We start from the raw sequence: 14,146 nt of genomic DNA on the forward strand, positions 1-14,146 counted from the left end.
ACAGTCAAAGAGGCTCGCGCGCAGAAACGCAGCTTAAGGCTGCGTAAATAAATTGACAAGCCGGCACCAAACGCGTGAAACTCTTACCTGCCTCTTCGGAGAACTTCACAATTCCAACATAGCTGGAAATCCACGGATTCCTGAACATGGTCCTGCTGCACGCGCACAAGTCTCCGCCAAAAAAAAAAAATAAATAAATACTACGAGGGCAGGAACTAATCGCGAGGGAGCCGCAGCCCCTGGCACGTCGGTGGCTGTATTAGGTCGAGATCTGTCATGGCTCTGCGCTGGGCGGCCACCCTCTTGCCTCCCAGGAAGTACAGAGCATGCATAGTAATGGGCTGCAAACTGGGGCAGCTCAGGCCGCTAATCAGATTAGCGGCAGAAATTAGGCATTTCAAACGCGGGCGCAGATTGGATAAAAGCTACTAGGGCTTTGCACTATTAGCGCTCAACCCGGTCTAAATCATAGCAGATGTTGCCAAGGGGAGACACCGTAGTGCCCCAACAACCGCAACCCGCCCAGGAAAAGAATAACAATTCACTCCCAAGAGGTTTCTGTTTTTTGTTCCTTAGTCACTAGCTTATCAGTAGAGTGCAAAGATTTCCTGAAGAAAAAGCACAAGTCAGTTTATGAGCTGCAAGAGCATTGGCTTAGAGCTACATTATTTCACGACGACCAAAACAGTTCCAAATGCCGAGGTTTATTGTCAACATATGAGGAAAATTATAGGGGGGTTGGGAGGAAGACAATGAAACGCACATTGAGGGGGTATCCATATATTATCTTATTACGAGACACAATGGGCTGCTTCCATTTTAGAAGTACATTCCAGATGCCATTTAAAAAACAAAATAAAAGTTTAGCTAGAAATCGCTCGAAGGGTAATACATTTATTTCACAGTTTGACGTGTATTTAATAAAATGGAGGGAAGCCTTGACATGGGAGGATGGGGGCGGGGTGCGTGGGAAGCATGTCAACATTCCAGTTTCCAAGACCTGGTTAGACTTTCATAATTAATCTGTGCAAGTAGTTCGACAGTAACATTTCAGGCTGTGCGGAGTACACATGCAAGAGCCAGGCCAAAGTACAGATGGGAATGATTTATGGACCAAGCTGTCGGAAAAGCTAGATCATTACTGTACTCAAACACAAAGAAACATGTGAAAATAAAATAAATGGGGCCTGGGTAAGTGGAGGGAATAAGTAGGATAAACAGACTGGGTGGAAAACTAAAAATATTAAAGTTTACCATTTAGAGCTACAGAATTGTAGATGCTGTATAATTCTATACAACCATGGACTGCTATAAAAAAAATGAAAAAAAACTCTAGAGCGCGACAGGACTGAATCAACTGTAGCTGTAGGAAAGTAGGATCTGCTTCTATGGATACCCCCACTTTTTTTTAGCTTGATGCGATGCTGTTTTTAACTAGTCCAACTGTGATCCTGCTAATCAGGACCCCAATCAATCTGCTTTCTCCTTGAACAGTTGGTTGCTGTACTTGGGAACATTCCAGATTGTATACTAGAGTACCTTTGTCAGTTCCTAGTTTATGGTACTTATGTACCCAGGGCATAGGTACCCCAGAGGTCTCCCATGGGCTGAAGCATGTATTATGCCACCCATGAGACCATTAAAAACGTAACTACAGACCTACCATTGCAGCCTGTGTAAGTTGGTGCTTGCACCACTTACTAAATATATAGGTTTACTATATCTAAGGGTCACTGCACTTAAAACCTATGCCACCCCTATAGCAGGTCTTTACAATCCTGAAGGCAGGGTGCTTGGTTCTAAGTGAGAGGGTGTCCCTAAATGAGCAGGACACCACTACAGGCTACGGAGTCCATTGTCCCCGGTTGTAAGTAAAGCAGCCATATACTATATAGAGGGGCACTGCGCAATTACATGATGACCATCTCAAAAACAGCTGCAACAAATCCTACCATGTTTGGATTCAACCATGTGGAAATCTACGGTGTGGGAGGTATGATTCCAAGCAGGGAGAGCCCTCCGTTAGGCTTTCAGTGTTCCCGGTGTCAGCTTTCTAGACCCGGAAAGCAAAAAATAATTGCTGCCGACCAGAGACATTTCTGCCCTCCTGCTGCTGAGCCAAGCTCGAGCAGAGGAAGGTAGAATAGGCATCCTGTCACAGGATTTAGTGTATTAGGGCTGGGTGGGTGCACTTGCCAGCACCAGAAAGCCTGCAGGGAGGGGCACATTTGGTGTCCCTGTGCATAGTCCAATTCAAACCAGTCCTGGGAGCGGTTAGCTCCCACCCTGTCGCGAAACTGGACAAAGGACATGGGATTAAACTCTCCCCTGTCCAGACTCTTCCCCTGGGAAAGTTCCCTGAATCGTCCCAACCCTTTCCCTAGGGCACTTAAGGGCTTGCATGGGTGTAGGTTCCTAGATTAGTCAAGTGATAAGATTCAGATCAGGCACCACTTCAACCGTCTGGGCACTCTGGAAGGGAGACTAAAACTGGCACAAACTAAGTCCAGCAAAGTCCAGTCTGCTGCATCGTCTGTGCCTGTGCATTATCCAGTAACCTTTCAAGGCCTGTGAAGTATCAAAGACACCGCAACTAAGTCAACCAGTCTGTAGACACGGAGCTTCTCCAGACTTTGTGGGCTCTGCAACACAGGTGGTGGCTTTCCAGAAGCTCCTGAGGCTTGCCCTGCCCCCACACCAAGTTTGAGGCCAGTATCCCTCGTGGGGTTGCAATAACTGAATATCAGTGCACCACATCCAACTCAGTTGCAAAGGCTTGTTGGCTTCCTTCCTTCCAAGAAGATCTTCGGGCTCCAAGTAGCCCCAACCTTGAGCATCTCCTGTGACCAGAATCTTCAGCCACACTGCACAGTGGGCATCGTGGCCTGCATCTTTTGGTTAGCAGCATGAGACTCTCGTGAGTCCAGTGCCTCCAGCCTGTGGGTCCATGTCAGGGTCACACATTACTTATGGGCTTCCCGATTGCCCGGGGCCTGCCCAGACTCCCCTGCTTGTGGCGAGTTCCCCGGACCTTGCTGGTCCCAACTTTGCACTTTCCCGACCTCCTGCGTGGGTTGTAGGTGCTCCCGTCAGACACCAACCCCTCAGCACTCGACATCCTTCGTGGGACAGCTCAACCCGGGTCCTGCTCGTACCCGGGTCCTGGTCTTCCTCAGCCTCACCTGGTCCTCACAGCTGCAGAGTCAATGTTATTGTCATCTTCCCTGAAGCACCCGACATCGGAGGGCATTCAACTTCAAGTCTCTTGGTCACCCCTGAGTGACGTTGACTCTGTGCCCCCTTCTTTCAGGAACTCTTCAAGAATCCACATTTGGATTCCCATTGACACTTTCTCCTCTTCCAGCAGCAGCACTTTCCTGAAGTTCCCCATTGGGTTCGACAGCAGTTTGTGACACCACTTCACACACTTATGCACCCGGCTTCCCTGGAGTAGGTAACGTGGGTACTAGAGTATCAACGGGTGGGGTGGCTCTCCAACCTTCTGTCTTCCAAGAGGTTCCTCTAGGGTCCACTAGGAAGGGTCCTTAATCTTTAAAAATCCAACCACGACTTGCACCTAGACTTGTATGGATCCTGCGGTCGCGTGCACACACTGCACACGCTCTCCGTGGGGTCCTTAACTACTTACCTTGGGTGGTTCTGTGGGTACCCAGCTATTCTACGCCCTCCTCATCCTGACTCACGTGAGGGTTCTTATACCACTTTAATATATAGTTTGGTCCTCCCCCGGGCCCTCTGTGTTTTTCGTGCTATTAACTGTATTTCTAGCTAAACTATTGTGTTTATCTCAGTGTGGGAGATACTTGAACGAACTAGAGTATTATATAATAAATACATATTTATATACATACTTGGTGTGGTTCTTTTCACTTAATCTATACTATAAGATTTCATACTGGTAAAACAAGCTGCTTTACACTCCTTCTGGACTAAGCATGAAGACTACTCTCCACATCTACCACTTCTAGAGCTTTCTAAGGTTGTCCAAGACTTCTTAAATCCCCATAAAGGTTGTCTGGACAGGTGCAAAGTGCCCACTTACTTTTGTCCTCCGAAAAGCCTTCCGGTAGTCTCCGGAAGGCTTTTCGGAGGACAGAACATCTTATAAAATCTAAGAATCGTACGGCAAAATTAACCATCGTAAGAACAAGATGTTCACATGACCAACACTCCGCGCCAACGAGCGACAGGAGACGGTCACCAGGCGAGGAGATTGCATCGCGTGGGTGTTACTGATCAAGAGACCACATAGTTCTTCTGTGGGGATAGATAAACGCACGTTTACACCTTGTGGTGTTTAATTAAAGTGAAATCTATGGTCCTAACGAGAGTCCCTACAAACCTTGGGACTCGAAACGCGTAGAGACTTCTGGTGCTGCCATAAAAGATCTATACTAAAAAGAACTCCTGGATTAATAATTGGTTTAGGAACAATTTGTTAAAATATATCAGATGTTCAATTTGTATGTACTGATATAATACATTTCCTAATATTGTGACAAATTGAATTGGCAGACCTATTTCACTCCACAGGTTCAGCTATACAGTTGGAGTATATATATATTTATGTACAGTATGGTGAAAGGATGGGAATAAATGCGGATGCTTGATGGTATGAATGGTTGAATGCGTGAATATTTATTCATTATATTTGTGTTTGTCCCTTTAATCACCTATGATGGCATCTTTTGATGTTAAAATTATGTGGTAATCGTGTTGGTTGTTATATGAAAACAAGTAAAAAGCAAATAAAAAGCAATTTAGAAGCCTTCGGATGTTAATAAATTTGACATTCTGATTTAAATTCATTGTTTGCAATAATTATCAGCATTGGCAAGTATTTTTGTTAATAAGGCACTTACATAAGTAGACATATACCAGGGCAGCTTCTCACAGTAGCTTAAGGCATACTGGATCAGTGAGGAGCGACTTTTGGTTCATTACGCCCTTCAAAAACATCAAAGGAGAAGAAACCCGCTTCCTACCAGGCAACTAGCGCATAGAGCTGGAAGCACTTGCTCCAAACTGAGGGTACAAAGTAGCAAGTAAAAGTGTAAATACATTAACTGATGTGGGGGCCACATGTACAAAAACTTAAGAAATGCAATTTCTCAAATTACAATTAGGAAATCACAATTCATAATGTACAATTGTTTTAAAAAAAAATAGTGACTTATAGTGGGGTTCCCCATCAACCTAGATCATATACATTAAAGTTGCAATTTGTGACCCACTACATATCGCTCCGGTCATCTATCCATTTTTTAAATAAAGTAACTTAAAATAAAAATCTATAATTTTGTCCATTTGCCTTTAAGGAAAATGGGATGCGTTAAAGAAAAAACAGGAACGTTTATGTTTCATCTGTTAAGAGCAGGCAGTGGTCTATGAAACTGGTCCCAGGATGCTCGTTTCCGGTCCAGGGAGGACCTGGCTTGGCAATTCGGTCTGGACTTTTCCCATGAGGCACAGGGTCAAGACTGATTTGCATATGTATGGGTCTAAACTAAGAACGATGGCTTTAACCCCGTAACCCTTTACGCCCTATGTGGGATGGGTATGCCCAGACGTGGGTCCCTTGCTCCCTGTGCCACTGGATTCAAGCTAGCCTGGCTGAAAAAGGGTGACCTACCCTGAAACCTGTCCCAGGATGCTTGTTTCCGGTCCAGGGAGGACCTGGCTTGGTAGTTCGGTCTGGACTGTTCCCATGAGGCACAGGGTAAAGACTGATTTGCATATGGCTGGGTCTAAACTGGGGTGGCAAGGTGGGCAAAAGAACAATGGATTTAACCCAGATCTCATGACTGGGGGTGAATGTATGATTCATTCAGCATTCAGTCTATCATTTGTTTGCGTTGTGGTCCATGAGCCACTGTTTGCTCTTAAAATAATTTTTGCACATTTCCCAAGTGGAAGGGGTCCCTTGGTAACCCCTTCCTATTTGTGAATAGTTTACCACATCCTTTAAGGAAGTGGTAAATTATTCATGCTTTGCGACTAGAACTCTTGTCACAGAACATGAATACACATCACTGCGATTCAGTATGTGGAAGGGGTGCCCTAAACACACCTCTTTCAAATACAGAATTGCTAAACAAAACTGCAATTCAGTAACAAGTTACAGAATCTCAATTTGACATTTGTACACTACTAAAAGTTTTTTTGCTGTAGCTAGCAGCTCGATTCTGCGAAGCGGGCTGTTTGATACCTCCAAAAAGACTTGTACATATTGTCCAGAGAGTGTGAACATTACCTTGGCACGCACACAACATGAAATCATCAAGAATTGTGTTCTGTTCTTCTCAAAGGACCTTCCAATTGTTACTGGCACAGAAGACAAACCGTTAAGTAGGCTGAACCTCAGAATCAAATCTGCACTATCACATTGGTTAACTGAGACATGCCCAGAGTTTGAGGATCTGAAGAATAAGGGCCTTATTATGACTTTGGCTGAGTGGCAGCGTGCTGCCACACCAGCGCCCCGCTGCCACACTGCCAGAGCCATATTGAGACCGCCTGCCGGATTCCGACTGGAATTCAGGTTGAGCAGTCCTGCATCAGCCGGCCGCAGAGGTGCAGTGCTAAGGCTCACACGTGAGCCGTAGAAAAGCACTGCAATGGGAACACCATTGCAAGTTCCAGCAGGGCATGGACTGTCAATTCCATGCCCTGCAGGAACTGGGGTGCATGCATACGGGCGGGGACACAATATGCCTACCTGCATACATCCCCTGGTGCAGTGGCAACAGGGGGACCTGTAGGGCCCCCTTTGTTTCCTCACCGCCACACTTTATGGCAGGCTCTCCACCATGAAAACTGTGGCGGTGAGAAAACTCCCAATGTGCTGCAGTACCACCAGCATGTTAGGGGCCACAGACCGCCAGGGATCGCAGATCCCAGGTGGCAGCAGCGGTCCAATAGCAGTCAGACCACAGGTGCGGCTCCCCGGGTTCGGCAGTCTACCTATTCGCCATTTTCATATTGGCCAGAGTCTGCGTTTATGGCACTTCCAGCCAGAGACAGCAGACTATCACTCAGAATTAGACCGTTTCTTTCAATTCATTTAAGAAGCTGTGTTTACATTTTACGCAAAGGTGAGGATCTAAGAAATTTGTGGGCGAAAAAGAAAAATCACCTATTTACAGGAACATAAACATTTTTTGAGTCAGACCGCTTATTCCAACTCATAAAATGTATTCTTCTAAATTTGAAGTTGATACAAACATGCCGCCAGTGTTTTGTGAATTAATTTCCAATTGCAAACCGCTCTTCCTTGAAGGAACTCAAGCTTCTTAAAACGTTTAAAAACAGAAAAAAGGAACGTTTTCCCTTTTGGAATGAAATCTCTGGAAAGTGTCCTGCTATCCTTTTCAGCACACAATCCCTTTGATTGTAGCCAATCGCACGGGTTTGCAAACTGCCGCCCGCCCAATATCCATTACACTAGTTCTGTGAACTTCTGCAATTCCATATTTTGTGACCTAACCTATTAGTGGATATTTTCAATTGCAATCTAGAATACGGGTGTAAGCCTTTTTCTGTATGCTATTATTTAATCTTTTAATGTGGGTGTTGTGATCCTGACTTCATCAAACAAATCAAATGGGATGAAACAGGTAATCTTGCATCTCCTCCATTATCAATAGACATGAATCACTGAAAATATGAACGGTATGCATGAGGCAACAAAACAAACAGACGGGAGAGTGCCAAGACATTACAGGGCATAGAAGTTTCTCAAATGTATTAATGTTAATAACTCTGGGGGCAGATCACACATTAACTCATTAACAGCTTAGTATCAGGTGAAACACAAACTGGTCTCTGAAATGGCAAATTAACAGATCTATGAAAATTATTGAAGAGCTCATTGTTCGATTCCCTTCGAGTATTTATGGACCCCCACCGCAGGAAAACGGTCCTCAGAACCCAGAGGATTGCATTCGTTCAGATATATTTCAACAGTGGCTTTCTTTTCAGGCAAAAAAAAAAAGAAAACTGAACTAGTCGTTTCTTCCTACTTCAATTGAGGTGCAGTAATCACACCAGTAGCAGAGGTCATAAGTATTATCTTTGCCATTTAATTTATAGAAACATAGTGTATCGTTTTGCCAGACTGTACACAGACAAGCTAGCTAAAGGTCAAAGCACAGTCCAAAGATAAGATAAATACCTGAACCAAACATTTGACTCCATAATGCAATTCAGCAAAAAGGTAACTTGCTGTTAACTGCAGAATGCCGTGTTGTCCCACGAGGCGCAAGCACAGGCGGCTTACAATAAAACATTTTAAAAAGTATTTTCAAATGGTTGAAACAAATTCTAGAAAAACTGCTTTATACCAGAGGTAGTAGTATCTAGATCAGACTACTTTTAAAACACGCACGTACCTGGACTAATCAAAATAAACAGATTAACAGACATACCCAAGCCCACCACTAGTACAAAATAGGATAAATACTCTTCACTAAAACCGCTTAACATAACAAATGCAAATCACTTCATAAATTACAAACTATGGCAACCAGGGGAGCAGCATGTCCCCTAGGATCACGTTCTGCACCCAGTCACCAGACCACATCTTCTGACTTTTAGAGCCAGAAAAGATAGAAGTGAAATAACCATATTCTATTAAAATGAACTACCAGATGTTATGATGGATCATTCAAATAACCATATTCTATTAAAATGAACTACCAGATGTTATGATGGATCATTCAAATAACCATATTCTATTAAAAGGAACTACCAGATGTTATGATGGATCATTCATGGTCTGCTTTCAAAACTAATGAATAATGGATGACCTTAAAGTAATCTAAGCATGTTCAACATCACTAATATGAGGACACATGGTGTGACCAGACAAAGTTTGAGAAAACCCCAGTTGAAGCATGGAATTCTTGGAGAACTGTGAGCAACTGACAGTAATTGTTATTAAGTCTTCTGACATGGGGATCCAAAAGAGACAATTCGGAAGATGTTCCCACTATAAGTTAGCTAAGTGGATAAAAAAATGCATGACAACCCTCCAATAAATGTCTAGTACAGAATACCTGCAATAACAGCTATTCCGCTTTACCTACTGACTGGTTTGTGCGCATTTTATTGTAATGCTTGTGTAATGGTGTGGGATTGCTTCTCTCTGAGGTGCTGAATTAGCTTTATGGTGCGGAGATATAGTCTTAAGGCTCTCAGAGCCAATTTGAGTAGCGCAGTCAGCTTGCTCGGATACAAGTGGCTTCAATCATCATGGGACCGGAGCATTCCAAAACTTGCCTGGTTGGAGAATGGGCAGTCTACCTGGTAATGGCACATGAAGACCCACAACCCACTATGAGATTTCTAAAGGAGTTGCAAGAAAAAGAAGGGTGCAGAAGACCAGGAATAGAGGGAGTGAAGTTTTTGCTCACCATTCGCTCCTTGTGAACCACAGATGGCAGACAATCAGCGAGAGACATGTGCTGCTACACCTGCTCAACTTCTAAGCTTCTTGCATGCTTCAGCGTGATTGTTTCTGCATGTGCTGCGACAAGATGTCATGTCTGCCAAACATTAACAAGATGAATAAAGAGCAGCCTGTCATCACAGCCACGCGTATTGTACCAAGATGGAGAGGAGTACTTGTAGTATTTCATCAAGGCCGCTTACAAGTCCTCTGCATATAGATCAGTGAAAGAGGGCGTTTCAACAGCCAATTTCCAGTACACAACAATGCATGCTACCTTTTACCCCCATAAAACCCCAACTTATTGGAGGGGAGTTCGGGGAGGAATTGGAGTGTGCCTGCACAATTGCCCTAAACTGGTTGGTAGGAATAGCTTAAAAGAACTGGGATTAAGTAAGGAGTGTACAGAAGACGGCCATATCAGTGTCCTAAAAACAGTGTAGAAGCAAAGAGCACCAATAGTTTGCTACCTTGCATTGAAAGATCTAGTCCGGATTAGGTCTTAGCACAGTAAATGACTGCTCTATAGGCAGAATATTCTCACCACCCATTATTTTCACTTGGACAATTGTACTGTTTCTCCTTTTGCCGGTGGCTGCTGAAAAAGCTACTTTCTCCCTCACTTCACACAGGCACTGGATTTTCATTAGTGAGCCCAAGTATGTGGTCTTTCTAAGTGACTGCTCAAGATGGATTACAAAATAACTACGGTAGTGTGGATCCCACGGACCTAGATGACTGTATTCCATGGACAGGAAGACTGGTAAAAATCTGTCCTGCTGAATGTGTTAAAGAACTCAATTAAAATGTAATTGTGACAATTTGTATTATTAAAATATAACCTTCCTAGTTTCACATATCCATGAATTGACTAAGGTAATTAATGAGAAGAACCACTGGCTTTAACAAATTACGAATAGAAGTCTTTAAGCCATGTGAAAGACGCAAGGATTTGGTAGCGGATTTGTTGCATGGAGTTGAATGAGTCTCTGACTGCGCATACAAAAGGGCAATCTTTCAGCTTACGCAATGTGAGATGACAGTTTGCTTCAGTCACTGAAAAATAAACAGCTGTAAGCGAAAATGAACCATGGGGATTCATTCATAGTCCTCGTGCAAGATGGCCTAAAAGAGAAAACTTACTCCACCAGTCAGGGTTTGGAGTGCGAGTCCTTGGACTTTGGTTAATTTTGTAGTTCATATGAATTACTTTTAGATTAGTATTGATGCAATCATGATGCCCCAAAGCAAATTCCCCGATTATTAGATCAAAAAAGTCTGTGTGTAATGATTCTGGTTATGTGGATAAGCGTTTTTTGATTGGGAGGGCTTCGAAACTAGGGGTATCAAGCAATCATGCATTATTGTTAGGAGAGAGCACTTTCTCACCTGCAGATGTCTTAATCTGCCAAAAGACAATTAAACCCTTTGTCAACTAACTTTACGTGTGCAGGAGATATTGCCCATAAGTACTGTGAGTGAAATAAACTCAAAGTGTCAGTAAGCTCTGGCTCCTCATCTGCCTTTACAATCTACCTCTGCAATATATATTGTGAGAATCTTTAGGCCTCCAAGCAGTGGTAACAAAAGTAAATATTGGTAATGAAATGTACCTTTGTCACTTAACTTGCTGCAGATGGAAAACTCACAAAACGTAATTAAGACCAACAAAAATAAACTAGTTTTCAAACCGCTTTAACAATATCTGCCTTTTGGTCTTCATCAATGCAATTGCTGCCTTTTCTAACATCCGTCAGGCGAATTTCAAATGAATCGAGAGGTAGTCTCATTGTCCACGTATTACACGTGCACGGCCGGCACAGGTAACAGCAGTGGGGCAGGGAAAGTGGACAGTCAATGGGACAAGTAAGCAGGCCAGGAATATGGGAATCCTTCTGGATAGCAATCTATCTTCTGAAGAGCATGTAAAATCACTGTCTAGCTCATGTTCTGGCATCTTGAAAATGCTAAGGAAAGTTTTTCCTTGGATCCCCGTGGAGGCAAGAAAGACTCATTCAGGCGTTGATAGTGAGTAGGATGGACTATGGAAATTCCCTACTAGTGGTGGGCAGAAAAGAACGGTTCTCCAGGTGCTGTAGAATACTGCAGCCAGAATGGTTTTGAATAAACCAAGGCGTACCCTATCCCGCCCTCTGCTGCAGTCCCTACATTGGCTGCCTGTGAAGCAGAGAGTAGTCTTTAAACTCCTGATCTTGGTGTTTAAGGCTAGGCAAGGCATGGGACCGGCTTACCTTAAAAAGAAGGTAAGAGCATATGTGCCGGGGCATCATTTAAGCTCCAGCAACCAAAATCTTTTAGCCCCTTGCAAAATCAAGAAAGTAAGAATGCGCAGGCGGGCTTTTTCTCATCTAGCCCCCTTCCATTGGAACAGGTTACTGGAATCACTACGTGGCTGTACATCCCTGGCACACTTCAAAAAGAGCCTGAAGACCTGGATGTTTTAGGAGCCTAGGCTGTCCAATGGGCCTGTTTTTCTGTTCTGCAGGGCGCCGAGATCCCCCTGGGGATGATTCGTTGCGCCGTACAAATGCTAAATAAATAAAAATAGGGAAAGTAACATTTAAATAAAAAAAATAAAAAACTGCTGGAGAATCCTTCTCTCCCCCTCCCCTCCCCTCCCCTCCCCCCCTCCCCCCTTAGAACATCTGTACCAATAACAAGCTCTTAAAGAAGGGGCAGGTTTTGGCATAATACATTTTATAAAGTGCAACAGCTTGGTGTCCCGGTGTTATCGCAGGCAAGCATGAGCGATAGAATATCAGGAGACTAGCTCTGCCTGAATAGCCAGGTCTTCAGCGCTTTCCTGAACTCCAATTCTGATTGGATTAGGCGAAATTTAACCAGAAGAGAGTTCCATAGTCTGATCATAACCACCGTGAAGGATCTACCTCCAATGCGCGCCTTCGCATATTGAGGTACGTAAAGCAAATTCTGGGAGTTCAATATTATGAAGCAAATCCGCCAAATCATCGGAGACGCTCTCTGATGCAGCAGGGACAGTTGCCTATCCGAGCCCTGAAAGCTATCGCCAGCACCTTGAATTCTATCAGTTTAGCACAGGAAACGAGTGAAGCTGTTTAATGTGTGGAGAGATGCAATGTCTAAAAGGTACTCTTCTGATCAATTTCGCAGTCTCATTTTGGACCATGTGGAATCTCTTGATCAGATATGTAGGCAGCCCCAGGTAAAGACTATTTGCATAGTCAAACCTCGATGTCACTGATGCATGAGCAACGGATCTGCGGCAAATCATCAGTAATAAGAAAAGAAATTCTCAGGCTTCTCAGTATACCGAAGCAAGAAGATGCAATGTGACGTATTTGGGTTGAAAAAGTCAGGTCGGATTCCCATTTTACGCCCAGTTTTTTTGCCGTGGTTGAGGGGCGGAGGGAGGAGCAGTCCCATTTCCTCCACCCACCACAGTTCGGCTGACGGAGGGTGTGCCTTGCATAAAACACAGGACCTGAGTTTCTGCGTTACGCTTTAATATATTGTTGTGCACCCAGCTGGAGATGTCCTTCAGGCATCCCTTAAATTTGGCAAAGGAGTTAGCGGAGTGGTCCTTGAAGGAGAATACCAGCTGGGTGTCATCTGTGTAGGAAATAACTTTTATTTCCCATTTGGCAATAAACAAGAGGGGAGCCAGATATAAGTTAAAGAGTAAAGGGCACAATGCCGATCCCCTTGGTACCCCAGACCGTAAAGGTTTGGCTTCTGACTTAAAAGAATGAAGAGTGACCCTTTGCGTGCGATTTAAAAGAATGAAGAGTGACCCTTTGCGTGCAGTCATGAAGATAGGACTTTAGACAGGCAAGAGCCGCCCGTCCACTCCCACACATTTAAGCCTGGCCAGTAGGATTAGGTGATCCACCGTATTGAAGGGGCAGAGAAGTCTAACAGCACTAGCATGGCTGAGGCTCCTGTGTCCACCGACATTCTTATAGACTCTTTCACCTCCAATAGAGCTCTCCCAGTGCTGAAGCCCACTAGAAATCCAGACTGTTTCGTGTAAAATGCCCCGTTGGTCAATGAAATTGGTCAGTTGACGTTAAACATTTTTTCCAGCATCTTCGCTGGAAGAAGTGGGATCGGGCTGTAGTTTGGTTCACCCGGATCAGCATTGGGCTTCAAAAGAGGCAGGAGTATGGAATGTTTCCATGATTGCGGGAAGATGCCAGTGGCAAGTGAGCTATTCCATAAGTGATTTAAGGGGAGATTAATAATGTGGGCCAGTGCTCTCCGCAGTTTTGGGGGGCATGGATCTTCTGGGGATCCCGATTTGCATTTCAGGATCTCTGCCAAGGATTCCTTTTGAGAGATGGAGGGAAATTCTTAGAGGAAAACCTCACAGCGTTTGTTTCCATAACTTCAGATTCAGTAGTTTCCCTTCTAGTCGTGAAGGCATCATACACCTTCAAGATTTTTTCCTCAAATAAATCCGACAGTTTAGCACACGAAGGTGACGGTGGTATCTTACTTTCAAGTGCTATTGGTTTAGAGAAAGAGCTAACTATCCTAAAAATGTCTTTGCAGGGATTCTCTGCGGTGTTAATTCGCTTTACAAAGTGGTCTCTTCTAGCAACCCTCATTGATTTATGAAGTTTGTAGAGCTTCCTTGTAAATCAATGTATCCAAAAGGACCATATTCTTTCCTCA

The 14,146-nt window shown here is 44.0% G+C and overlaps 1 protein-coding gene across 30 annotated transcripts in view; it reads right to left on the reverse strand.

Moving 5' to 3' along the window:
- SVIL (supervillin) overlaps nucleotides 1–14,146 on the reverse strand; it is a 761,399-nt gene that overhangs the window by 526,101 nt on the left and 221,152 nt on the right. For 19 of the 30 annotated variants that reach the window (XM_078663376.1, XM_078663377.1, XM_078663374.1 and 16 more), the window contains exon 1: nucleotides 88–549. The exons of 9 other annotated variants lie outside the window; for them this stretch is intronic. In XM_078663376.1, coding sequence (XP_078519502.1) covers nucleotides 88–148 — 61 coding nt within the window. In that variant the 5' untranslated portion in view covers nucleotides 149–549. Of the gene's footprint in view, nucleotides 1–87; nucleotides 575–14,146 lie in introns of those variants that run through there. 2 more of the 30 variants (XM_078663378.1, XM_078663375.1) reach the window with 2 other exon arrangements.

Source organism: Lissotriton helveticus, chromosome 10, assembly GCF_964261635.1.
Source record: "Lissotriton helveticus chromosome 10, aLisHel1.1, whole genome shotgun sequence".
Lineage (NCBI taxonomy): Eukaryota > Metazoa > Chordata > Amphibia > Caudata > Salamandridae > Lissotriton > Lissotriton helveticus.